This window comes from Gopherus evgoodei, chromosome 3 (assembly GCF_007399415.2).
Source record: "Gopherus evgoodei ecotype Sinaloan lineage chromosome 3, rGopEvg1_v1.p, whole genome shotgun sequence".
Taxonomy (NCBI): domain Eukaryota; kingdom Metazoa; phylum Chordata; order Testudines; family Testudinidae; genus Gopherus; species Gopherus evgoodei.
The window spans coordinates 93,108,767-93,133,457 of NC_044324.1; the positions used below are offsets into that span (position 1 = coordinate 93,108,767).

The following is a 24,691-nucleotide window of genomic DNA, read 5'->3' on the forward strand; positions in this document are numbered from 1 at the left end:
CTAGCCCTGACGTTTTGGGGGCTGTTCGGAATTGTGTAGTGCTGGCTCCCAAAGCTCTGAATTGTGTTGCTTGCTATATGTTTATGAGCACCGCTATGTATTCTGCAATATGTGGTGGTGTGAACTAATAAAGATAATTTTATTTTTCAAAAATAGAAATTTATTGTGTGGCAAAAACAGTGCAGGCAAACAATGGCAAAAAAAAAAAAGCCACAAACAAGTAAATACAAATTTTAAACATAAATAAATGTAGTGAGACTTGCTGCCTTTCCAATTTCAAAACTTTCTGTTAATTTCAGTGGACAGATGTAGTCTGTTGTGACTACACACACAAAAATTGTGGTTCTTACAAGTCAGGGTATATGAAGCTGTGGTTTTCCTTGTTGTCCTGCAGTATAAAGTGGTAAAGATAAAGATGTGTTCCCCATGATGCTATGGTGAATGGTGGGGGGTGTAGGGAGCTGCTACAGTGGAGTTCAAGAACTGCAAATGGTGGAGAATCTGGGATTTTTGGACCTGTAGGTCAACCACATTCTGCAGGATTTGAGTTTAATGCCTGAGAAGCCTTATTATGTCCTGGTGCATCTCCCTCTCCTTTTCCTGCTGGAATTTCTGGTCCTTTCTCCTGTCTGCTCTTCCCTTCTCCATGCCATCTGCAATATTCACCCTCTAGGACCTTTGTTCGTGATATTCTATGATTCTATGATCTGATCCAGCACTGGCCTGCAGGATCTTGCTGAACATGTCCTCCTTGGCCCTCTTCTTTCTCTTCCTCCTCTCAATCAAGTGTTGTGTGGATGTGGAAGAGGCACCCCTGAAGACTGCAGTGAAAGCAGCGGCTGATAAAAAGACAGATGTGTCACTGGATTTATAGTCACAATGGAAAGGGAAAGATAAGTTTCAAAACTCCCTTGTATCCCCATAATAACTTTTAATAAGACATGCTTTTTTACAGTTCAGTTTTTCAGCTCCTTTGCACAGCACTGCTCTCCAGCCCCAGGCATGATGAGTATCATTGCTGGGGGAGGGGAGGATGAAGAAGAATTTCAGCGTCATGAAATAACATTTTGGTCCCTCTCTCATCGGAATGAGTATAGAGCAATGGCACTGAATATTGGCACCATCTTCCACAGGTGGTGGTGATTTTAGCTGTTAACTCACTCTTGAGGGTCACAAAGGCACAGAGAACACAGTTGCTACTGGCATCCTGAAGCCACCCAGTCCTGTATTCCACTAGCCTGTGTACTGCAATGGTGCCAGTCAAACTCATTTTAGAATGGCGTGGGAAAGTGTTCTACTGCGGAGGGAGAAATAAGGCAGCCATCCCTAGAAGCCAATAGGAGAGGATTGAACAGAACCTCCATGAAAGTTTCATCAAGATCTCCCAGGAGGCTACAAGGGCTAACCCTGTGTACATAAACAAACTGCTTCGTGTGCCCCTCCGCCACCCCCCTGCTGCACCTAACCCAACAGAGGAATGAAATACAGATAACGGCTCTATCTATTTGTTGTACTGCTACCTCTTCTTGTCTGAGTAAAACAATGAAAAGTTGATACCTCTGACTTGTTAACTGGGGGATGAGTACCATCTTTAAATTAAAAGTTGTAAGGAAAAATGCATGCACACACTTACCCCAAGGTCTCGTCCCCTTCATTGGGCTTGTCTGTGCTCATCTGGCAGGACTGGCTAGAGTGTGGTAGAGTCTCGACTATATTCTGGCTCATGGCATGGCTAGAGCCCCCTTTGTATGTCCCACTGCCTCACTGTCCATGGTAGAGTTCTCTGTGTCAGGCTCCTCTGAAGTGTCCACAGTGATCTCTGGGGTGCTTGTGGAGGCTCTACCAAGGACAGCAGGCAGCTCATTGTAAAAGCAGCAGGTCTGCAGCTCAGCACCAAACTGCTCGTTGCACTTATAGTATGCCAGGTGCAGTTCCTTCTCTCTCCTGTGGCATTGCTGCTGATTCCTGTTGTACCCTTTTGCCTGCATTTCCCATTGTGATGTTCCCTAGAGGTACCCATGGTTGCGAGGCACTCCACCACTACCTGTTCTTAGTGTGCAGTAGTCTTGTCTGGGCCTGTTGTGTATCAGCTCCCTGAAACCAACAGCCCCTGGCAACACAAGCACTAAGCTTCCAGCCCTCTGCAGACCTTGCTCTCTCTGTACAGGTAGGAATTGGCACACGACCAACCAAATACTTGACATGTTCTCTGCAATGTCCATCCCCTTGTCCACTCTACACTCTCAGAACTACCCAGCCTGCCATTTTTAAAGGAACAGTATACATCAGCTTATAAGATTCAACTCAGGACCAGCACTTAGTTTAACACCACGACTTAGATATATTAATAGTGAAAACAAGAATAAATGTATTGACAAAGAGTAGAGTTTCTGGTAACAGTGAGTAAGAATATTGAAAACAAATGGCTACATGTAAAACAAAATCATAACATGCTTTCTAGAGATTAAACTTAACTAACAAATTACTCTCTACTCTAAAGAAGTTTCTCACCCAAATTTCTTTTTGGTGTTTTCAGCCAAGCCTAGTTGAGACCCTTTTTCCTAGAGCAAAAGTACTGTCCTTTTACTTCCTCAGTGAAGGGTGCCTGAGCGTCCCCTCAAATATCCTCAGGCAAACATTTGGTATGCCCTGCAAGAAAAGGTTCTTTCCCCCCAGCTATGGTTCTCTTCCCGGTATTCTTTCTGAAGTTCTTTCTGAGGACAGGGCTACACGAAGAGGAGAAAGCTTTCCCACTGGTAGTGTTAATGCACCTCCGCATGAGGCAGTAGCTATGTCTCCTGGCATCATAGCGCTTTCTATCCCAGCGCTTAGGTCAATATAACCACATCGCTCAGACGTGTGGATATTTTATACCCCAGAGTGATGTAGTTATATCTAAGTAATTCTGTAGTGTAGACCTACCCCTACAATCTATTTACATTTTGTTCATACTAGTGGTAGGGGAACCACTGTGAACAATACAATACTTAATTTATATGTAAATAGATAGAAGGCTAAACATTTCTTGTCTGACCGAAAACCTGTTTTTCACCTTTACTGACTAATACCTTGATACAGACTTTAAGGACATATTTTCGGTGTATATATATGTGACTCCTTACATACAGTTGTATCTGTACAATGTACATACATTTCACAGTGATATTGATGATCAGTGTGATATGGTCTTTCACTGGAGACCTCACCTAACATTCTTTGGTGAACCAGAATGTGTGTACCAGAATCAGCAGTTTCCTGTAACCACTCTTCACTCCCTTGCCAGATGGCAGTAAGAGATTCTTTGGTCATACCCGTGCAAGATGTTCACAGATGTCCACTTTTCTATGGCTGGTTCAGAGCTCTGCTTGGTCAGCGTCTTCTCTTCACCAGCTCAGGAAATCCAATACCTCCTGTCTACAAATCTGAGTTTAGACACATGCACAAATAGGTCAGCAAATGGCAACTTAGGTAGTCCTAACTTTGTAGTGCAGACCAGGCCTCAGGTGCATGGGCCATCCCTCCCTTACCACTGGTCAGCAATCCTTCAGAGGTGGAAAATCAGCTTGGAGCAGTTGCAATAGTAAACTGCCCCAACTTCCTCTCTGCAGTGGTCCTGAGCAGATGAGCACAACTTCAAAAGTGCATGGAGTTTGGCCAGTTGGAGGAGGGTTGACTAGGACAGCTGGGGACACACCAGTTCTGTTCATTCATACTGTTGTCTTTGCCAGAAACTAAGGGAATGTCTAAAAGAGGAAATTTAGCAGCATAATTATACTGCTATAATTATATGGGTATAACTCTCAGTGTGAAGACTTCAGAATAAGAGTGTCCACAGAGGGAATACCACTATATATACCACTACATTTATGCTAGTAAATTTCCCCATGTAGACAAGCCCAAAAACTACTCTCCTGTGGCTGAGTTTTGGGGGGAGAATAGCAGTGAAATCATTGTGTCCATATCCCTGAAAGTAAATTTCCCAGGACACAGTCGGAGAGGAGGAGTCTCGCACGTTATATCAAACAGTTGTGTGCTTTCATATGACGTGCTGCGTTCAGCAACTTAGGAAAGATATAAATGAGCGTGGAAAGGACTTGACAGGCAACAAAGATGGTTAGAGACATGTTAAGTTCCTTTTTAAAAAATGGAGAGGAGGGAGGGAAAAAAAACAGAAAATGATACATCAGCAGTACCAATTCTATATAAAATGTTTTTCAAAGTTTTCCATGAGGCATTAGCAGCTCTTTAAAGGATAATCTGTACTGCTTTGTAATGTACAAAGCAATAAACAGCTGCTGAGATTGATTACATGATTCAGCTTTGCTTTGACTATTAATCAATCTTAAAAGCCATTTATTGTGAGTACACTACAACAGAGATTATTGCTGTTACACAACAAACCATAATATGGGAAGGGAACAAAAACGATGGTTTTCTTCCATTGTTAGTGCTCAAAATGCTATGCTGCCTCACAGGCACCGGGTTCTAATTTTCCACAAGGATGCTCAACCCCCGCTCTGCCTCAGCCCCCACCCCCCATTGGGCACTTTTCCCCAAGCCACCCATGGAGTCAGTGCCTATATGCTGCCTTTTTCTCGGGCTTTCAAGTCACAGTCACACTGAATGTGGAAGGCTTTTGTTCCTGCAGGGAATGGTCTGTGTAGAAAAAAGATTGACATTAATAAGGATTTCAGTATCATTTGTGAGATGAATAGTGTGATGCTAACGGACCAGGTGCCAGCTCATGCCAAGGACCCAGTCCTAACTGACAAATGGATAGCTGGAAACCAGTCTGGCTCACCTCTGTATTAGTTTAATTAAAATAGATATTAAAGTAAGAAGAATTTAGCTGTATTAAAATACATATTGTTTGCTTGCACCCAGTTTACTAATGAATCAGTGACCTGTCCTCTTCATTATTTATCATTCCACCAATTTTTGTGTCAGCTGCAAACTTTATCAGCAATGTTTTATTTTTTTTAAAGTAATTGATAAACATGTTAAATAGCATAGGGCCAAGACCTGATCCCTGTGGGACCCTATTAGAAACAGATGATGACAATTCCCCATTTATAGTTACATTTTGAGACCCATCAGTTAGCCAGTTTTTAATCCATTTTATACTTGCCATGTTAATTTTATATCATTCTTGGTTTTTTAATCAAAATGCTGTGTGGTACCAACTCAAACACCTTACAGAAGACTAAACATATCTCTGAAATATATCAACACTATTACCTTTATCAACTAAAAATCAAGTTAGTTTTACAGGATCTATTTTCCATAAAACCATGTTGATCTGCATTTATTTCAATACCCTTCTTTAGTTTATTAATTGAGTCCTGCATCAGCCACTCCATTATCTTGCCTGGAAGCGATGTCAGGCTGACAGGCTTATAGTTACCTGGGTCATCCTATCTACCCTTTTTCAAAACTGACAGAACCTTTAGCTTTCTTCCAGCTCTTTGGATCTTCCCTAGTGCTCTATGACTTATTGAGAACCAACATTAACAGTCCAGCGAACTCCTCGGCCAGCTCTTTTAAAACTTTTGGATGCAAGTTATCTGGATGTGCTGAATTAAAAATGTCTTTTAGTAGCTTCTGTTTAACATCCTCTAAAGATACTAGTGGAATGGAGTTATCATCATGCTATGATGAGACTACATCATCTGTTTTTTCCCCCAAATACAGAACAGAAATATTTATTGAACACTTCTGCCTTTTTTGTATTATTATTGGTAGTTCTCCCATTTCCAACCTGTAATGGACAAATACCATTGTCAGGATTCATTTGTTCCTAATATAGTTTTAAAACTCTTTATTATCCTTAACTCTGCTGGCCACAGATTTCTCCTGTCTCTCTTTGCTTCACTTACTAATTTTCTACAATTCCTAACTTCTAATTTATATTCATTACTATCAGCTTCCCCACTCTTCCATTATTTATTTATTTGTTTATTTATTTATTTTTACAGATGTCTTCACTTCCCCTCTAAACCAGTTCATTTTTTTTTTTAACCAGCATAGCCTTTTTCCTCAATTGTGGCTTTTTAGGCATCTCTGGGTATGTCTTCATTAGCAACATTAAAGCACTGCTGTGGCAGCTTTTTAACATGGCTTTGTAGTTGCAGCACCAGCACTGGAGAGAGCTCTCCCAGCGCTGTAAACCCCCCCCGCCATGAGGGAAGTATCTACCAGCGCTGGGAGCACGGTGTGTTTTTTCACATCCGAGTGAGAAATTTTCAGTGCTGTAAAGTAGCAGTGTAGACTAGGCCCAATAAGGTGTTCTTAAATTATCCTCAATTATCATTCACACAGGGCTGCCCAGAGGATTCAGGGGGCCTGGGGCAAAGCAATTTTGGGGACCCCTTCCATAAAAAAAAGTTGCAATACTATAGAATACTGTATTCTCGTGGGGCCCTGTGGGGCCCAGAGAAAAGTGCCCCGCTTGCCTCCCCAGGTGGCCCTGGGAAAAATAAACATTTAAAAACCTTCTGCATCTCAGCACAAACCCAATTTTGAGAAAATGTCTTTTCAAGTCACCTTTACAAGATATCACTGGTTCTCAGCATCAGCTAGTGCTAAATGGCACTAAAGCTCATTAAAAAGGTTGGACAAATATTTTCTGTCAAATTTTTTTTGGATCGAAAACTAGGGTTTTTTAAAAAGCAGAAAAAATCATGGACAATGGCTGATTTCTTTCAAAATTTGTTGTAGTTTTTTAAACTGAAAAGCTGAAATAAGTCTGCCAAAACCTGAACATGATTTGGGGTTTCAGAAGTGTGTGGCCAAATATTTGCTGCTTGCTGTGTTTGTTTGTTTAAAGAAACAATAAAAAAATTCTACTTAAAAAAACCCAAAACTTTTGAATTTTAATGAAGTTAAATGGCTTGCCTCCTTGATCTTCTCTGGCAAAAGCACACACAACAGACAGACAAAGACTCCTCCCTCCCAGATTTGAAAGTATCTTGTCTCCTTATTGGTCCTGTTGGTCAGGTGTCAGCTAGGTTATGTGATCTTCGTAACCCTTTACAGGCAAAAGAGGAATTAACCCTTAACGATATGTTTATGACACACTCTAAAAGCTTTTCAGATGTCACTGCTCAATCTGACGGGAGCCCTAGTAAGCCAAAGTTCTTCTAGCCCTTCTGGAAGGGTTGTGTCTTTGGTCAGAAGGACTTGTCTGCTTGCTGAATCAAAAGAAGGTCCTGAGTCAGTTTAAATGTGGACTCTTTATGCCAAACATCCTTTCTTAGTCAGTTGGTCTCTGGAAAAACCTAGTTTGAACTGGTTTATGCAAGCGTCGCCAGGCATGGTACCTCTCTGGAGGTCTTTACAACCTGAGTGATTCACCTTAAATCACCATCCAGTGCTTTTAGTTCCTGGAGGAGCTGTGGTATCATTCCCCCTCAGTCTCCTCCACTGCCCCAAGTTGCATACAGTCCCTGGCCCACTGTAATATATAAACGATTCATAAGCTTAATACAGTATATATCCCCAGAGATACTGCACAAGGTTGCAACACATGTCATAACAACCTAGTATGATATTAGTCCCTTTTGCAGCTGCATCATATTGTTGACACATTCACTTTGTGATTCACTATAATCCCCAGATCCTTTCCAGCAGTACTATTGCCTAGCTAGTTATTCCCCATTTTGTAGTTATGCATTGATTTTTCATTCCTAAGTGTAGTACTTTGCACTTGTTTTTATTGAATTTCATCTGCTGTTTTCAGACCAATCCTCCAATTTATCAAGAGCATTTCAAATTCTAATCCTGTCCTCCAAAGTGCTTTCAACCCCTCCCAGCCTACTGTCATCTGCAAATTGCATAAATGAACTTTCGACTCCATTATCCAATTGATTTATGAAAATATTGAATAGTACTGGACCCCTGTGGGATCTGCTAGCCTTATTTCCCCAGTTTGAAAGTGTATCATTGATAACCATTCCTTGATTACTGTCTTTCAACCAGTTTTTCACCCACTATTTCACCTACCTGCACATGACTGAGCCATAGAAGGCAGGCCAAGCACATACTTGGTTAAAATAATGTAGAAATATCTTGTGGTTAATCTGAAGAGCAGAAATACACTATTTTTCGTCTTTGCCCAAGGAGTTACTCAATTATAGGTCAGGAGGAGGAATGTGCTCATGCCATCCAGCAAAAGTAACAGTTTCAGCCAGATATCTAGGTACTGGGACAGAAGCTGGGTGAGAAGCTGAGAGTTAAGGTAAGCCAGCCATATTTAGCAGGTGCCCCCTATGAGACTGAACTCAGGCCAGTGGGCCATTCAGGCTAGGCATAAGGAGCATACACAAGCCTGTGCAGTTACAAGTTGGGTGATTTTTTTGTTCAATCAAAACAACGTTTAAGAAAAAAATGTGTAGAAAAATGTTTCATTCAACTTTTGTTTTCCACTTAAATTAAAGTCTTTAAAAATGGTTATCATTGAGCTTTTTCTCTCTTGGGCTTTCCTTTTCCTTGCCTCCTTTTCCCTCTCGGGGCGGGGAGAGAAAAAGGTAAAGAGGAAGAAAAAGGAGGCAGGGTAGAGGGGTAACAACACATTGAAAACGTTGGAGGCTTTTTTAGTTCTTGTTTCACCAAGCAGAAAAACAAAAACAAAAACAAACAAACAAATAAAACCCCTGTGAAACATGGCAAATGAAATGAGAATTTTTTAGAATTCCTGACCCATCCTGCTCCTTGTCTCCTGACCACCCCAAATCCAGCCCCCCCCTTTCCTGTCCCCTGACCGCCCCCCCCGAACCTCTGCCCCATCCAGCCCCCCCTCCCTGTCCCCTGACTGTCCCCGGGACTCCCTGCCCCTTATCTAACCCCCCCGGCCCTGGCCGCTTACCCCCGCCTCCCGGCGCCTCAGCGCGCGCGTCGAGAAGCATCCCTGAACAGAGCTGCAACCGCGTGGCTTTTGGGGGGGCGGTGCTGAACTGCTCCCCACTCAGAGCCGTGTGGTAAGAGGAGGAGCCGCTCAGCCCGGAGTTTGCATTCTGCCCCTTACCATGCAGCTCTGTGCGAGGTGGAGCTCAGGCCTCCTTGGAGCCATGCGGCTGCAGTGCTGTCCAGGACGCGCTGAGGCACTGGGGGGATGGCGGGGGCGAGCTTCAGCCATTCTCATGGAGGCCCCTGCGGGGCCTGGGGCCTGGGGCAAATTGCCTCCCCCTGTCCCTCTGCCCCCCGGGTGGCCCTGCGTTCACATTTCTTTGATTAAATTCTTCCTCCCAGTTGATTTGGCTAATAATTGTTTTTAGCTTTGTGAAATTGGCCCTGTTAAAACACCAAGTATATATTATTAGTCTGGACTTTAGTCTGTTCAGACATTATATATGTAATCAAGTCATGATACATGATACAAATACATGAGAAGTAAGAGGAAGACCAAGGACATGGTAGGCCCATTATTCAATGAGGAGGGAAAGACAATAAGAGAAAAGCAGCAATTGCCAAAGTTTTAAATGCCATTTTTGTTTCCGTTTTCACCAAACAAGTAAGCAGTGATTGGATGACTAACATAGTGAACATCAATGTAAATTGGGTAGGACAAAACCAGAGAAAGCCCAGAAGAGAGCAACAAAAATGATTAAAGATCAAGAAAACTTGACCTATGAGGAAAGACTGAAAAAAATGGATTTGTTTAATCTGGAGAAGAGAAGACTGAGGGAGAGCATGATAATAGCTCTTCAAGTATGCAAAAGGTTGTTATAAAGAGAGGGTGATAAATTGTTCTCCCTAATCACTGAGGCTAGGCAAAGAAGTAATGGGTTTATATTGCAGCAAGGGAGATTAAGGTTAGACATTAGGAAAAACTTCCTAACTGTAAGGACAGTTAAGCACTGGAACAAATTACTTAGGGAGCTTGTGGAATCTCTGTCATTGGAGGTTTTAAGAACAGGTTAGACCAGGGGTTGGCAACCTTTCAGAAGCGGTGTGCCAAGTCTTCATTTATTCACTCTAATGTAAGGTTTCGCTTGCCAGTAATACATTGTAACGTTTTTAGAAGGTCTCTTTCTATAAGTTTATAATATATAACTAAACTATTGTTGTATGTAAAGTAAATAAGATTTTTAAAGTGTTTAAGGAGCTTCATTTAAAATTAAATAAAAATGCAGAGCCCCTTGGCCCGGTGGCCAGGACCCAGGTTGTGTGAGTGCTGCTGAAAATCAGCTTGCGTGCTGCCTTCAGCACGCGTGCCATAGGTTGCCGACCCCTGGCTTAGACAAATACCTAAGGGATGGTCTAGATCAGTGTTTCTCAACTTTTTTGATACCAGGGACTGACTTGCTGCCTTCCTAAACTCTGTCAGGTTGCCAGCCACTGAGAAACACTGGTCTAGGTGAAGGGTTCCCAAACTTGGTTCGCGGCTTGAAGCAGTGGCCCAGCCCATGCCGCTTTCCGCAGCTCTCATTGGCCAGGAAACGTGAACCACAGCCACTGGGAGCTGCTAGCAGCCCTGCCTGCGGATGCTCAGGTAAACAAAGTGTGTTGCAGCCTGCCAGGGGCTTACCCTGAACAAACCGTGAATCAAGTTTGGGAACTTCTGGTCTAGGTAATACTTAGTTCTGCCTCAACACAGGGGACTGGACTAGATGACCTATTAAGGTCCCTTCCGGTCCTACATTTCTATGATCATTTGTACCTAAGCTACCATTATTTTTCAGGTTTGTAATCAGTTCTTCTTTATATGCTATGACAAGGTCTAATATATAATTCTCTTCCCAACCCCCATGTTGGTTGCACACTTCTTGAATTAGACAACTGTCACTGATCATGTTTAGAAATTCCAAGGATGTTTTAGTACTGGCAGTATGAGACCTCCAGTACATGTCACTTGAATTGTAGTTCCTCATGATCTCACATCTTTTTTTCCTGTAGATAGGTGAATAAGGAAGTGGTCATCCTCTTCCTAGTGTGATTAGGTGGTTTGTAGCAGACATCAACTAGTGCTCTGTCTTGTGCTTTATCCATTGGACATTGATCCCCAACATTCAAGATCAATATCTTCTCAGTTATCAGTGACTCAGAAATGGGTAATGCCATTTTTAACATAGAGTGCCACTCCCCCTTCCCTTTTTTCCACTTGATCCTGCCTTAATAGGTTATAACTGTTGATTTTAACATTCCAGTTGTGTGAATCATTCCATTGGGTTTCAGTAATAGCAACTAGATTGAATTTATGTTTATCAGTAAGCAATACCAATTCTTCTTGTTTGTTACCCAGGCTCTTAGATTTGGTGTAGAGGCAATTAAAGAATTTCTCCTCTTTAGGTCCTTTGGTTCCTGGATTAATTTTGTTCTCAACATCTCACTTTTGTGCTGAGTATTCATATTGTCCCTCTTTTACCCTCCCCTTTTGCTATTAGTTTAACCCCCTCCTGACTACTGTAGACAGCCTGTTCCCAAGGAGATTGGTCTCCCTTCTACTGAGGTGGAGGCCACCTATATAGCCTCTCTCCCCATAGAGGTTGGACAAATGTTTCACAAAACCAAAGTCTACACCTCTTACCTACCTAGCAATTCACTTGCAGAATCTTCTGCCTTCTATTTTCCTTTTCTCAAGGTGCAGGAAAGGTCTCAAAGAACATAGCTTGGACATTCTTCTTCTTTGGCATGCTTCTGAAGTATTAGAGCTTCTCCAAAAAAGCTTGCAAGAATCTGTTGTCATTAATTACTTCATCTTCCTTTGTAATGCAGCCTCTACTGAGGTGAAACAGGGCACTAATTTAATAGCACATGCAGCAAGACTATATAGACTACCATAGAACTGAAAAACTTTCTGTACACTAGGTTTTTCAGCAAAAGTTTTCCCTCATTGCCAACACTGCTGCAGCTCCATTAGAGGTAGTTGTTATAGGTTGCAATAGCAGGAACCCTTGTCTAGGCAAAGCTCCTGTGGCAACTAGTGTTTTTAGCAGTGTGTCGCCTAAGTCTGATCATAGCAAGTCTGAATGGCATGGTGTTAGAATCCCAAGAGATCACTGATCAAAAATGTTTAGGACCTAAGTTCTAAGCCTAAAAAAAGATGGCGCTTCCATGAGCATGATACACCTCAGCACAGTGTTGGGACATTGGTTCAGTACTGACTCAGGAGAAATTACTCATAACACTTCCTTGCAGAACCTTGTTTTTTTTTCCTTGGTAATCCAAGTACTGACCTTCCCAAGTCCTAACCAGTTTATGGGGTTGCTACTCTCATCCTAAAGTGGCATGGCTCCAGACCTACAGATTTAATTTAAAAATACACACATTTTAGAGAGGTGAGGACAGTTCTTTCAATTAAAAGTAAATGCAAGAAGAAGTAAGAGATTTAAGTGAGAAAGTTAGAATGGCTGAGACATAGCAGAGAGAAATTACAAAGGGAATGTCTGTAATTGACAAAGACAAGAAGCTGAATAAAAACTAACTTTTGAACATGGCTCCTTCTATACTCCTTTTCATATACACACTGTTCTTCTCTCCCCGTTCTATACTTCTCCCATCCACACCCAACAACCCTCCAGGTTCACTCCCGTGATCCTTGCCAGCAATTAATTCCTTCTTCCTCAGCTCCTCAATTACCCCTGACTCCCCCAAGCATTTTCACTGCCGGGGGGGCGGGAGAGGGGTTCCGGTTAATATGCCTAGTAAGGAATCTATTTGTCAAAAAAAATTTCCTGAATCTGTTTTGTTGTCTGTATTGTTACAGACATAATTGTTGACAGTTATTTTGAAACTGGTGTGATTATATTATGTTATTTTATCAAATAAAATATGTAGAATTTTAAAACATAGGGCACGGATTTTGTGTGTGTGTGTGCAGAATTCTCCTGGACAAACCTTATCAAATTAAATTTAAATATTTTAGGATACCCATTTTATTAAAATACAAATGTTTATGTACTATTGTGAGATTGTGAAATTCAGAAGTATTGTGAACTTCAAAAGACTATGTTGAACAATGTAGCAGACACACCTGAGCTTTTGAGAGAATACATGTGAAGTAGAACTCTTAGAAAGTAGTGGGGAGGAAGGGATTGCAAACTACTGCCTATGGAGTCAGCCTTTGAAGCTTCACCATAAGCAGGGAACTACGTGTCTGCAGAGCAAAGGGTGTAATGAATTTTGAAACCACAGGAAAACTGCTGAGTAGGGGTTACTGTACTTCTTCCAGAGCCCATGTTGCAGTTGGGATGATCTTTGTTAAATTTATTAGTATGTGTGTAGGTTCTTTTATTGTTTTTAATACCTTTTCTCTGTAATGCTTCTACCTTAAGAATAAAATGTGCTTGGCTAAGAAAGAGCTGTGTGTAACTTATAACTGTGGGCAATTACACTGTTAATAATACCTGAAAAGAGGGCAAGCAGGCCTGCTTAGGCATACTTTTTCTGGAATAACACAGTGAAGGCAGGAAACTGGTCAGCCAAGATATACCCCAGGGAGAAGAGAGATGCAGCATCCAATCCATGATCCACAAACATGGTTCGCGGATAACAGCAGATTTACAGGGCTCTAGATATAAAATTTGGATCCACATCCATCCATGATCCACAAACATGGTCCGTGGAAATCCATATAAAGCAGATATCCACAGCTTTGCAGGGCTCTAGTTGTGTTCACATTTCTTTGTTAAAGAAAGTGAAGATGAATCCCTTGTCAAAGAAAATCTTAGTCATTATATTGTGTATGTGAATTATAGGTCAGTTCCTTACCCATTGTTTTGGGGCAATACTACAACAGATAACACAGGCCTCTCTTTGTTAGATATCTGGGAAGTTTTTAACAGCGGTGCTGGAACATTTTTTACGGTGGGGTGCTGAGAGTCATTGAACCAAACGGTAAACCCTGCATATAATGGAAACCAATTCAAGCCTGGGGCTGATGCAGCATCCTCTGCATTCCAAGTTCCAGCATCTATGGTTTTTAATACTGCAAACCATCAAATTACCCACCTGGGTGACAGGTTAAGTATAACTGGGAGTCACTGAACTGGTTCTAATTGCCTCTGGCAAAATGATTCTAATAATCATGAGATGGATTTTCATCAGCAGTGATCAACCATGTGAGAGGGAGTGTGCACAGGATCTGATAAGTATGGTCAGGGTTGTAATTCCTATGTTGCTGAGACCAAGGTGTGTGTGTACATGTATTTATATAAAATCTCTCTCCCCAGATTCCTGAGAGGGATTTGCATAGACTGGACCTGGTATGAGTGAATGACATGGAAACACCTAAAACTATATCCCATACAAAAGACTAAGAGGGCCAGAAGATACATCATTTCCAATTTTTGATGGCAATAATCCGTGATTCAAAAGCCTGACATTGCCGTTGACCAGGATGACAGAGTAAACTGGTTTTGTGCTGGACTCTTGCCTGTCTGCATCTCATTTCCATACCCATTACTCGGCTTAGTCCCAAAGTTACCACTGTTTGACACAAAGGTCCCTGGGGACTAGTCCCTTTCACTTTCATTGTTGAAAATGATCTGAAATTATGAAACAGAGGTTACTGGCATGTTTATCCTAAAGGAACAAACACCAAGTTTCCTTCACAAATACATTTTGTGACCCTCATTTTGGGCCTTCGTCACATAGCACATTCCATATTAGGGCCATGGTGGGTTGATAGGTAGGCCCAAAAAGTGTCTGCTTGGAGCTCTTGGGGAGGGTAAATTTCCTTCCACCCCAATCTTGGGGGCAGGAAGAAAGTTTACTGTACAGCCCCTCAGTGCCTGCTCCTCCCCCTCACTGCTTCCTGGCCCCCCTGCAACACGTGGAGCCTGTGACTGGGAGGTGAACAGCAAGACACACCACTAGCCTCCTACCACCTTCCCAAATCCAGTCCCACAGCACGAGCCCCACCCACCACGACCTCCGCCCCCTCCTTGGCTCCGCCCCGTTCTCTTCAGAAGACCGCCTGGGAGAGGGCAGCTCTGCGCCTGCGCTTGCTAATATCTGCGCATGCTCACTGGCGATGCGAGTCCGGCCTGCCGGCTTGTTTGGAGCCGCCTGCCCTTCAACACAGCCGGGGGCCGGGGGAGGAAGCGCCGCGTGGCAGTCAGCGGCGGCAGGAGTGGGGACCGGCCGCGGAGAGGACCCGCTTCGCGCAGAGCCGCCTATAAGGTGCCTCCTCACGGCCCGAAAGGGACGGGTACCCGGGACAGGGCCGCTCTGTGTACGGTTGCCATGGAAACGGGCTGCCCGTTTCCCCGCTCATCCCGGCGTCAGGGCCGCTGGAGGCGCCCCGCGCCGCCGCCCCCCCGCGCCGTGAAATGAGCAGAAAGCCTTTTCCCACCTGGAGGTCATCCATGGTGTTTATTATACTTCCCCAGTTATGTGGTGTGTATTGATATAGCCAGGTGCAAAATCTGCTCCCCCCTAGCTTTGCTGTGATAGGAGCAGGGAAGGAAGGAAGGAAGGACACAAAGGCGTGCAGGCAAAAGGGAAATGGCCCATCCAAACGAAGTTTACTCGTATACGAGAGGAAGGGCAGGTAGGATTTGGTCTAGAAGGGCAAACATGTAATAAAGTTCTGTGCTGACTACTTTACAGTGTGAAGACAAGATCAGGGAGCGTAAGCTGACTGTGGCCTATAGTGGCAGGTTTCAGAGTGGTAGCCCTGTTAGTCTGTATCAGCAAAAAGAACGAGGAGTACTTGTAGCATATGGCAGGGCCGTCCAGAGGATTCCGGGGGCCTGGGGCCATCGGCTGCAGGCGGCTCCGGTGGACCTCCCGCAGGCGTGCCTGTGGAGGGTCCACTGGTCCCGTGGCTCCGGTGGAGCATCGGCAGGCACGCCTGCGGGAGGTCCACTGGAGCCGCGGGACCAGTGGACCCTCTGCAGCCATGCTTGCTGGAGGTCCACTGGAGCCATGGGACCGGCGAGCGGCAGAGCGCCCCCCGCGCAGCGAAATGTCTAGAGCCGGCCCTGTTTGGCGGCGGGGGGCCCTTCCGTTCTGGGACCCGCTGCTGAAGGGCCCCGAAGACCCACGGTGGGGGCCCCCCACCGGCGGATTAGCGCTGAAGCGGGACCAGCCACCGAAGCGCAGCCCGCTCTTCGGCGGTAATTTGGTGGTGGGGGCCCCCCGCCGCAGGTCTTCGGGGCACTTTGGCGGCGGGTCCCTGAACGGAAGGGCCCCCCGCCGCCGAATTACCGCCGAAGACCGGGTTGCACTTCGGCGGCAGGTCCCACTTCGGTGGTAATGCGATGGCGGGGGGTCCTTCCGCCCCGGAGCGGAAGGACTCCCCCGCCAGCGAAGACCGGGAGCAGAAGAAGCTCTGGGGCCCAGCCCCGCAAGAGTTTTCTGGGGCCCCCGAGCGAGTGAAGGACCCTGCTCCAGGGGCCTGAAAAACTCTCATGGGGGCCCCTACGGAGCCCGGGGCCTGGGGCAAATTGCCCCTCTTGCCCCCCCCGGGCAGCCCTGGCATATGGGTGTTTTTTAGAAGTGATTAGATAGAGGAGCCTTTTGTGTTTAAAAGCAATCTGAAAAAATCCAACCCTCTTATTTTGTGGCTCTTACTCCATAGGTGCTGGGTATATTGGGGCTTAGTCTTGGTCAAAATTTCCATTGATTTTGGTAGGAGTTGTGTTGTATTAATTAAGGACTGTAGGATCAGCTCCTTTTGTTGATGTTCATTCTATTTTTATTGCATGAAATTGGGAAAAAAAAAAAAGCCCTACCATCCGTATTAACAAAATGACACACAAAAAAGTTTATTTTAATGCTGTTAATATGGGCCTAGGTTGTGCTGGAGGTAGTGTTTTAAAATGACATCTTAGCAATGGACAACTAATAGTTTTCTTTTTAACCAGACTGTAAACTCAGGCAGTTTTGGTACAGATTATTTTGGAGACAATCTCTACTTGGAAGGAGATACAAAAGGAGCAGTTGGGAAAGAAGCATGAAAACATAGGAAGCAGGAGGAAATAAGCGATATGAGAGCAGTGATGTGGGAAAAATGAGGTTTTGCTTCAGGGCTTAGAAAGAGCAAGCCCTGATCTGCCAGTCTCTTCTGCTGTTCACTTTTACTCATAAATAGATATAAAGGGATAGACGCTACCAGCTTGCATCTTGTGAAATGCTTAATCAGATACTGGGCAAGACATACTTTTTCTTGGATATGTTAGTGAAACAGTTCAGTGGTTCTCAACCTGTGGCTGCAGCCCAATCTGCTCAGATTTGTGGCCCACAAGACATCCTCAGGCCCATACAGGTAGTATTGGATGTGGCCCAAAACGGTAAATAGGTTGAGAACCACTCATGGAGCAAAGAACAAATTCATGAGGCTGACGTTGGCTGCTTATTCATGGTACCAGCTCCTTATTCATGGTTCCCAGTTCCTTCTTCAAAGGTCAAAATTATTTAAAAATATATCAATGTAGGATTAAATTTTTAGAAATGTTATCAAATTAATTTGATTGAATGTGACAAATTTAAATGACTAATTATGTAATTGAGACAGGGTGGGTGAGGCAATATCTTTTATTGGATCAACTTCTGTTGGTGAGAGAGACAGACATTGGTCCAATAAAAGATATTATCTTACTCTCCTTATCTCTCTAATATCCTGGGACCAACATAGCTATAATACTGTATAATTACTTAATTATGAATTTAAATAAGGAGCTGGGTTTTAACTGGCTGTATGTGACAAAATAAGTCTCTTGTCACGCCAAATGATAGGTCCATGTGGCCATCCGACTGTTCTGAAAGAGATGAAACAAGTAACTCCCTGACCTGAAGCTTTGTTCCTGTGAAACATGGTGGCACATGAAGCTCCCACTTCACTTCTGTACTGTAAATGGTGACTGCATGAAGAACTGGATTTTGACTAGCTCTGCGTGACAAAATAAATCTCAGGTCACCCCAAGTGACATGTCTCTTCAACTGTTAATCTGTTCTGAAGTAGTTGAAACATGAAACGCCTTTACTTGAAACTTTGGACTGGTCTACACCAAAGCTGTAAATTGATGTAAGTTACGCTACTTCAGTTAAGTAACTGAAGTCGATGTAACTTAGGTCGACTTACAGCAGTATCTACGCCACACTGTGTCAATGGGAGATACTCTCCCGCTGACTTACCTTCAGCCTCTTAAGGAGATGGACTACAGATGTTGATGGGAGAGTGCTCTGCCATCGACTTACCTTGTCTTCACCAGACCCGCTAAATCAGTACCACTGCATTGATCACAGCAGTGGTGATTTAACTATAAGTATAGACAAGCCCAGTATCTGTATGGAAAACATTGCCCATTTCACCAGCCCTCCTCCACCCACCTCCAAACACATCCACTCCCTTTAGCAGGGTAAAAGGAGCAGCAGACAGATGTTTCAGAGGGTGAAAGTTGTGGAACCTATGCTTGCAGGTCCAGAGATTTGGTGAGTGTTGTGTTTATTCCATCTATTGTCTTTGTTCTCTGTGAGGGTGATGTGACTGAGTTATGGGCTCCAGAACTGCCCAGGTGAGGCAGGTCTGTTTGTGTTTCAGTGTGGGCCTTGTCACTGAGACCCTTATGTCTTTGAATGAAACGTGTATTTGATGTTTCTGAGGTGGTTATTCCCTCCGTGTTTGTAAGGGAGGGAGCTGAGTACTGAGGCTTAGTGTATAGATTAGTTGTCAGATGAACTGAAATGGCAAACAGGATGAGTTTCAGTGGCAGTTTAGAGAGGAAGCGTGATTCTTGTTTTAGGTATGACTCTGCTCCAGATTGCAGATATGGATGAGCCTGTGATCTTCCTTGGATGTGCCATGTTGTACTTTCTGCTAGAACTCAGAGTAGATTTCTGGTGCATGAAATGCAAGCTGATGGCCACAGTGGGAGGAGAAGATAAGTGGTCTGAAAGCATAAATTGCAACACTGTGGCACCTGAGAAAATGAAGACTTCTTGGACAACAGAATTTTGGAAATCATTGTCACAGATGCCTCATGGGGAAGGATCAGTGTTAAGGGAATTAAAGAGAGTAGAAATGAAAGGAATGAGCAGGTGATTTGTGACCAAGAAGGAAATAAGAACAGGGAGGCATTCAGCTCCACTAGGATTATCAAACTCAGCAAGCCAACTACAAAGGAAACTGTCTCTGGAGGAATGGAACAGAAAACTACCGGGTACACATCTGATGGGTGTTCTTGTTGTATGAAATAAGCAGCAACCAAGAGAGATGAATCATAAGAATGGTTGAAGAACTTCTCTTGGGACAATAGGACGGTGTACTGTCTTGGAAAGAAGATACAAGATGTAACTGCAGGATTAAACAGGATTCTGAAGTCATCTGGCAAGTCTCCACTGATAATACTCATTGGAACTAATGAGAGAGTGCCACGTGCAACTACACAGATTATGAAAAATCTCAGGCATATTGGAAGGAAATGGAAGAAAAGGAAAGCCCAGTTGATCTTTTTGAAGATTTTACCAGTCCATTGAATGAGAAGGCAGAAAACACTGGAGGTGATCTTTTGGCTGCATGACTGGTGTGAGGCTGAAGGTTTTGGTTTTGTGTAACATTGGGCCCCATTGCAGTGGGAGAGGGGCCTGCATCTCAGACACAGAGGGCTAACCTTCTCAGTTGGAGACTAGCTATTATGGGTAGGATGGCATTAACACAAAGGAGGGTGCTAAAGAGGCAAATGTGATATAAAACTCACACTCAAGATGTTATGAACAAATTTTAACTGATGTGACAAATGTGAAGTAAAAACACTTTTCTGTTGCTTGTATACTTATGCTTGAAGTCTGGGTAGCAAGTAAGAGCAATTAGAAATTCTCATTAATGGGGGAAAATATATAACTGGCATTACTGAAACCTGAAATGCCTCTTCCCCAGAAAAATTCTTCATGCCCTCTCTGTAACACTTTTTCATGTAACTTGAATATAGCACAAATTTTTAAAATATTACTTCTACTGAACTAATCAATATTTGAAACAATCAAAATCATTTGCATGAACCATGGAGTTCATTAAAGCAAAGTTGTTGGAGGTAATGCCTAACTCTGGGAATCATTTTGTATGTTTCCCCAGACTTGGTCAGACTTATGGCTGGCATTTCTGTGGTTGAATTTTGGAATTAAAAGGAAAAGGCAGTGGCGATAAAGTTCTCTAAATTCCATTAAAGTGTACCAAGCCTCATTAGTGTTGCAGCAGCAAAGACACCAGCTGGTTCAACTAATTTTAGTATAGAGGAATAGGTTAGTATTTCTTTTAAGTAGTTTGTGGGCATTCTAGTGATGGTCACTGTTATCTATATTTTAGAAGCCATTAGAAACCACTCAGAGCAGCAGTGTGCCTTAAGCTAGACTTTGTATGTTTGTATATAGTTAATAAACATGTTTATTTGGGACCCAACTGTGCCCAACCACTGTTCTCATTTTGTTTTTGTTGTGTAAAGAGCAAAACACACAATTTAAATACAAATGTCTGTATATCTAACATAAACAGACTTCAATAAATTTAGCCATTTTTCCTGTTCTTAATTCATCTAACAAAGCAAAATTCCTGTAGACTTCATCTGTAGCTAACATATCTGTGAAAACATTACAGTTGGATTTGCAAGTTGATTGAGTATTGCTTTTTAAAAATTTTTATGTGTGTGTATTGCATGTTAACTAAAAATGCAGACAAACAATAAAACTAGGAGTAATATATTTGTCAAACCAGAAATAAAGGTTCAGTGCAGAGAGTGACATATCCTCATCTCTTCATAATGTAAAACCATCATGGGGATGTGTAACTTAGAGTGACTCAATATGCATTTTGTCTCAGACAGCCATTCAAAACCCAGCTCCTTTTCAAGCCCTACGCACAATGTGGGATGGTGGTATTATGTTGCAATACATTGTTTAGGAACAAAGATTCGGCTCAGGGAGTGACTTGCCCCAGGTCCTTCAGAACAGTCTGGTTGGTCACAAAGACATGTCAGTTGGGTTGTTCCAAGCATTATTTCATCATGTACAGACAGTCATAACTCTGCTTCTTATTTAATTAATAAATAAATAATTAGTAATTTAAATTTTTATCACATTAAATCACATAAATTTAATGACATGTCTTAAAAAAAAATCTTACATTAATATATTTTAAAATAATTTTGGCCTTCATGCATCTGATGAAGTGGGCTGTAGCCCACGAAAGCTTATGCTCAAATAAATTTGTTAGTTTCTAAGGTGCCACAAGTACTCCTCTTCGTTTTGCGGATACAGACTAACACGGCTGCTACTTTGAAAACTGGGAACCGTGAGTAAGGCACTGGTACCACAAATAACGAACCAACTTCAGCCTCATGCAGAATTCTGACTTTAATGAGGATGATAAACCTGCTGAAAAATGATGTCTACAAAGATCTGAACTGGGATATTGACTAACTCTTTAGACTTGGCGATTTTTGGAAGCAAGCCTGTTGTCGTTCAGTGGCTCTGTAAGGGTACACATGTGGGATCATTTTCTGACTGGTACTCTTAGTTCATAATTCATTGTGTAATGTTTGTTTTTACAAAAGTTAATTTTTTGCTGCTTTTCCTTGGCTTTGGTTACAGTTGACGTTTTCAGGTGAACACCTCTTCTAGCTTGTTACAATAGAGAACTTGATCAGACTGATAGAAAACAAGCAATATGAGTTAAGTATATGATCAAGCAAGTCTTCTCTTTACGTGCTCTTTGTCTAGTTCCTGCTGTGGTAACATCACTGTGGTGGATAGGTGTTGAAATAGTGTTGTTTGAAGTTTTTCTCAGGTGTCTGGAAACTATTGTGTGACTCTGAAAGCATTGCAGCCTCTAAGTGTGGTGGTTTTATTTGGTTTTTGTGTGGGGTTTTGTTTTTAAACTCTCTCTCCTCCTATCAAAGACATTCTGAGCTGGACGCACTATATACATTTTCACTATTTTCCATAGGATTGAAAAATGAAGAGGAAAGAACAATATTATTTGACCTCCAATGGCAAAAGTAGATTTCTAGAGGTATCTGAGAATATTTTCCCCACCCTCACCCTGGTCTCAGAGTTTGTTCTTTTTAAATCCTATATTAACTGCATGTGGATAACTGAATTATTTATTAATGTCTTAATTATTAATCACTTGCAAGTAGTGTTGTATTTTGTTCCTCCTATACACAGTGCTTCCTGTAAAGTATTTTGTAGAAGAATGCATTCTTCAAAGAATAAAAATGTAGAAAAGCCAGAACCATTTTATAGACTTTCAGCACCTAAGCAGAAGACCAGTGCTGAGATAATAAATGAAGCACGAAATGCACTAAGGACTTTAAGGACTCAGAGGCCATTTACACCTAGAGAGGACCAAAGGAAACTTTTTGGATCTGCATCTTCACGAACACTAGAAAATAGACCACCTTCCACTTTTAGGTACAGAGACTAAGATTTTTTTAAATTATATTTTAGCAGCAGGCAGTTTGATTTTGTTGTTAATTTTTGTGGTCCTTTTTTCCTGTGTTAGGAGGAAATTAGTAGTATAGACTTTTTCTCATCTTTTAATGATGCTCACTGGTATTGTTAAACTATGTGTCTTAGAAGTTCCTGTGACTCAACTAACTGTGGCAGTCATAACACAAAATTTGTATGTAGAGTATGGTGTAAGAGAAGGTTTTATATCTCACTGTTTCCATAAAATCTTGGTTTCTAAAGCCTTTAAAAAAAAATGTTATTTCAGAAAAGTCCTCCTTGAGTTCCAAATGCTTAAACAGGTTTAAGATTATTTTCCTTATGGAATAACTGGTTATCTTCTCCTCTGGTGGGAGAGGCTTGTGGCTTAGCATAGTTCACAGAGGGCAAGATCTCTTCGTTCTGTGGCAGTGGCATGAACCAACTGCAGGGATGTTTCCTGCCTTCTCTGGTGTCCCTCTATCCAGCAGCATGGCTTCTGCAGGAGCTGCACTGCCATTGCTTACATCCACCCCTTATGACTGCTCAGAAGCAGCTGTAGCAAGGACTTGCAATGGGTTATACATCTTCGAGCAGCTTCAATTCCTTTTCCAGTATCTGTCCATGCAATAAGTAGAAGAGGGTGTCAGTATGCAGTATGATTTCTTCCCCATGCCCACTGAGCTATATTCTACTTGATACCTCAGTTGAAGAGCATCTGTAGGACTATGGGGAAAGAAGAACAATATTGCAGATGAGATACTCCCACTTGTTTATGAGCAGTGTGGGAGAAGATCCTTTGAGGGGAAACAAAATGAGGTCTGGGTTAATACTCTGTTTATGTTCTTTATGCTAGTCTCCATGCTTCCAGTTTTGAATCAGGTGAATCAAGACCGGTGTCTGGTACACGTCTCAGCCCACTGGACCATGTGAGTGCTTATTAAAAAGAATGTTATGCAATGATGAAATAAAGTATTGTGAGTTGTACCAACCCACTGTAGTGATATAAAAGGATTATGTGAAAACTGGTTAAATGGATGTTTTGCATGATTTATTAGAATCGGGGGGGATGAGAAAGTAGAATTGATTTATTGAATTTTTTTCCTCCAGAAATGAGAGTGCAAGTTCTTTTTACGGTGCTGTAGCTTTGTTGGTCCTAGAATATTAGAGAGAAACGGTAGGTGAAGTAATATCTTTTTGTTGGACAACTTCTGTTTGGTGAAAGAGACAAGCTTTCAAAAAGCTTCTTTCACCAACAAAGAAGTTGGTTCACTAAAAAATATTGCCTCACCCACCTTGTCTCTGTAACAGTATTTAAGTACTCCTGTGTAGCATTCTAACCCCAAATACAATAGCATTGCACTAGTGCTTAAGAACCAGAAGTCGAAAATTGACTGTCTGTTTTCATATTTAAGGTAAGTGAAGTGCAAAATGCTAACAAGTAGCACTGGCATTGAAAAGGAAATTAGGAATTGCTGATTTGCAACTTGCAATTGAAAACTATGGCTGAGTTATTTATCATGTTTGGTAGTTCTAGTCAATTCAAATGGGAAATTTAAAATTGGGATAGTTTGTTTATATATATATAGATATAGATATAGATATAGATATAGATATAGATATAGATATAGATATAGATATAGATATATGAGAGAGAGAGAGATGTCTTCTATAAAATTCAGCATTTTCTCAATAGATGTGCCAGTTTTGTAGTTGAGATTAGTCTTTAATATGTGACTAGGTCATGGACACTTCATATTTTAAAGTTGTCTAGTGAAGTAGTACAGTGCACACTAAATCAGTAACATCAGTGGTACAGTACAAGCATCCTTCACTAATTCATTGCAGTCATATTTCTGTTCATAATAGCAGCTCACACAATAATGAGTGGTTTCAGAAAGTTTAAAGAATCCATTTCCAATTTCATAACATTGCAATTTTTTTGATATATCAAAGAAAAATATATGAATGAAACATCTTTGTTTAGTTCTTATCTTTAAAATGGGGTTTAGACTGTGGGGTTTTAGGCATTTTTATACAATTATTGTAATTACTATATTAGTATAATCTAATTAGGTACTTTCAATCTTTGTGGTATCTTAGCTCTTTAGTATTCTGAGAGTCTCCTTAGTGTTCTATAGGTAGAAAGAATAACAAGCTTTCTCTTCCTACTCTGTGTAACACCAAAAGCTCCTCATTGCCGGCTGGCAGAGGGCCCACTGTATTGTAACTCATATCAGGCCTGACAAACTCATCACTCCCAGCACACCATTGTCATAATGTGTATCTAACAGGTGTCATGTAAGGTATCATGTAAATTGGTGATATG

At 42.2% G+C, this 24,691-nt stretch overlaps 1 protein-coding gene across 1 annotated transcript in view; it reads left to right on the forward strand.

Moving 5' to 3' along the window:
- Positions 1-14,980: 14,980 nt before the first annotated feature.
- The window catches only part of ARMC2 (armadillo repeat containing 2), a 137,803-nt gene continuing 128,092 nt past the window's right edge, over positions 14,981-24,691 (forward strand). Inside the window, exons 1-3 of the mRNA XM_030556072.1 lie at positions 14,981-15,120; positions 22,102-22,347; positions 23,219-23,291. Of these exons, the coding sequence (XP_030411932.1) occupies positions 22,130-22,347; positions 23,219-23,291 (291 nt within the window). The 5' untranslated portion in view covers positions 14,981-15,120; positions 22,102-22,129. The remainder of the gene's footprint in view (positions 15,121-22,101; positions 22,348-23,218; positions 23,292-24,691) is intronic.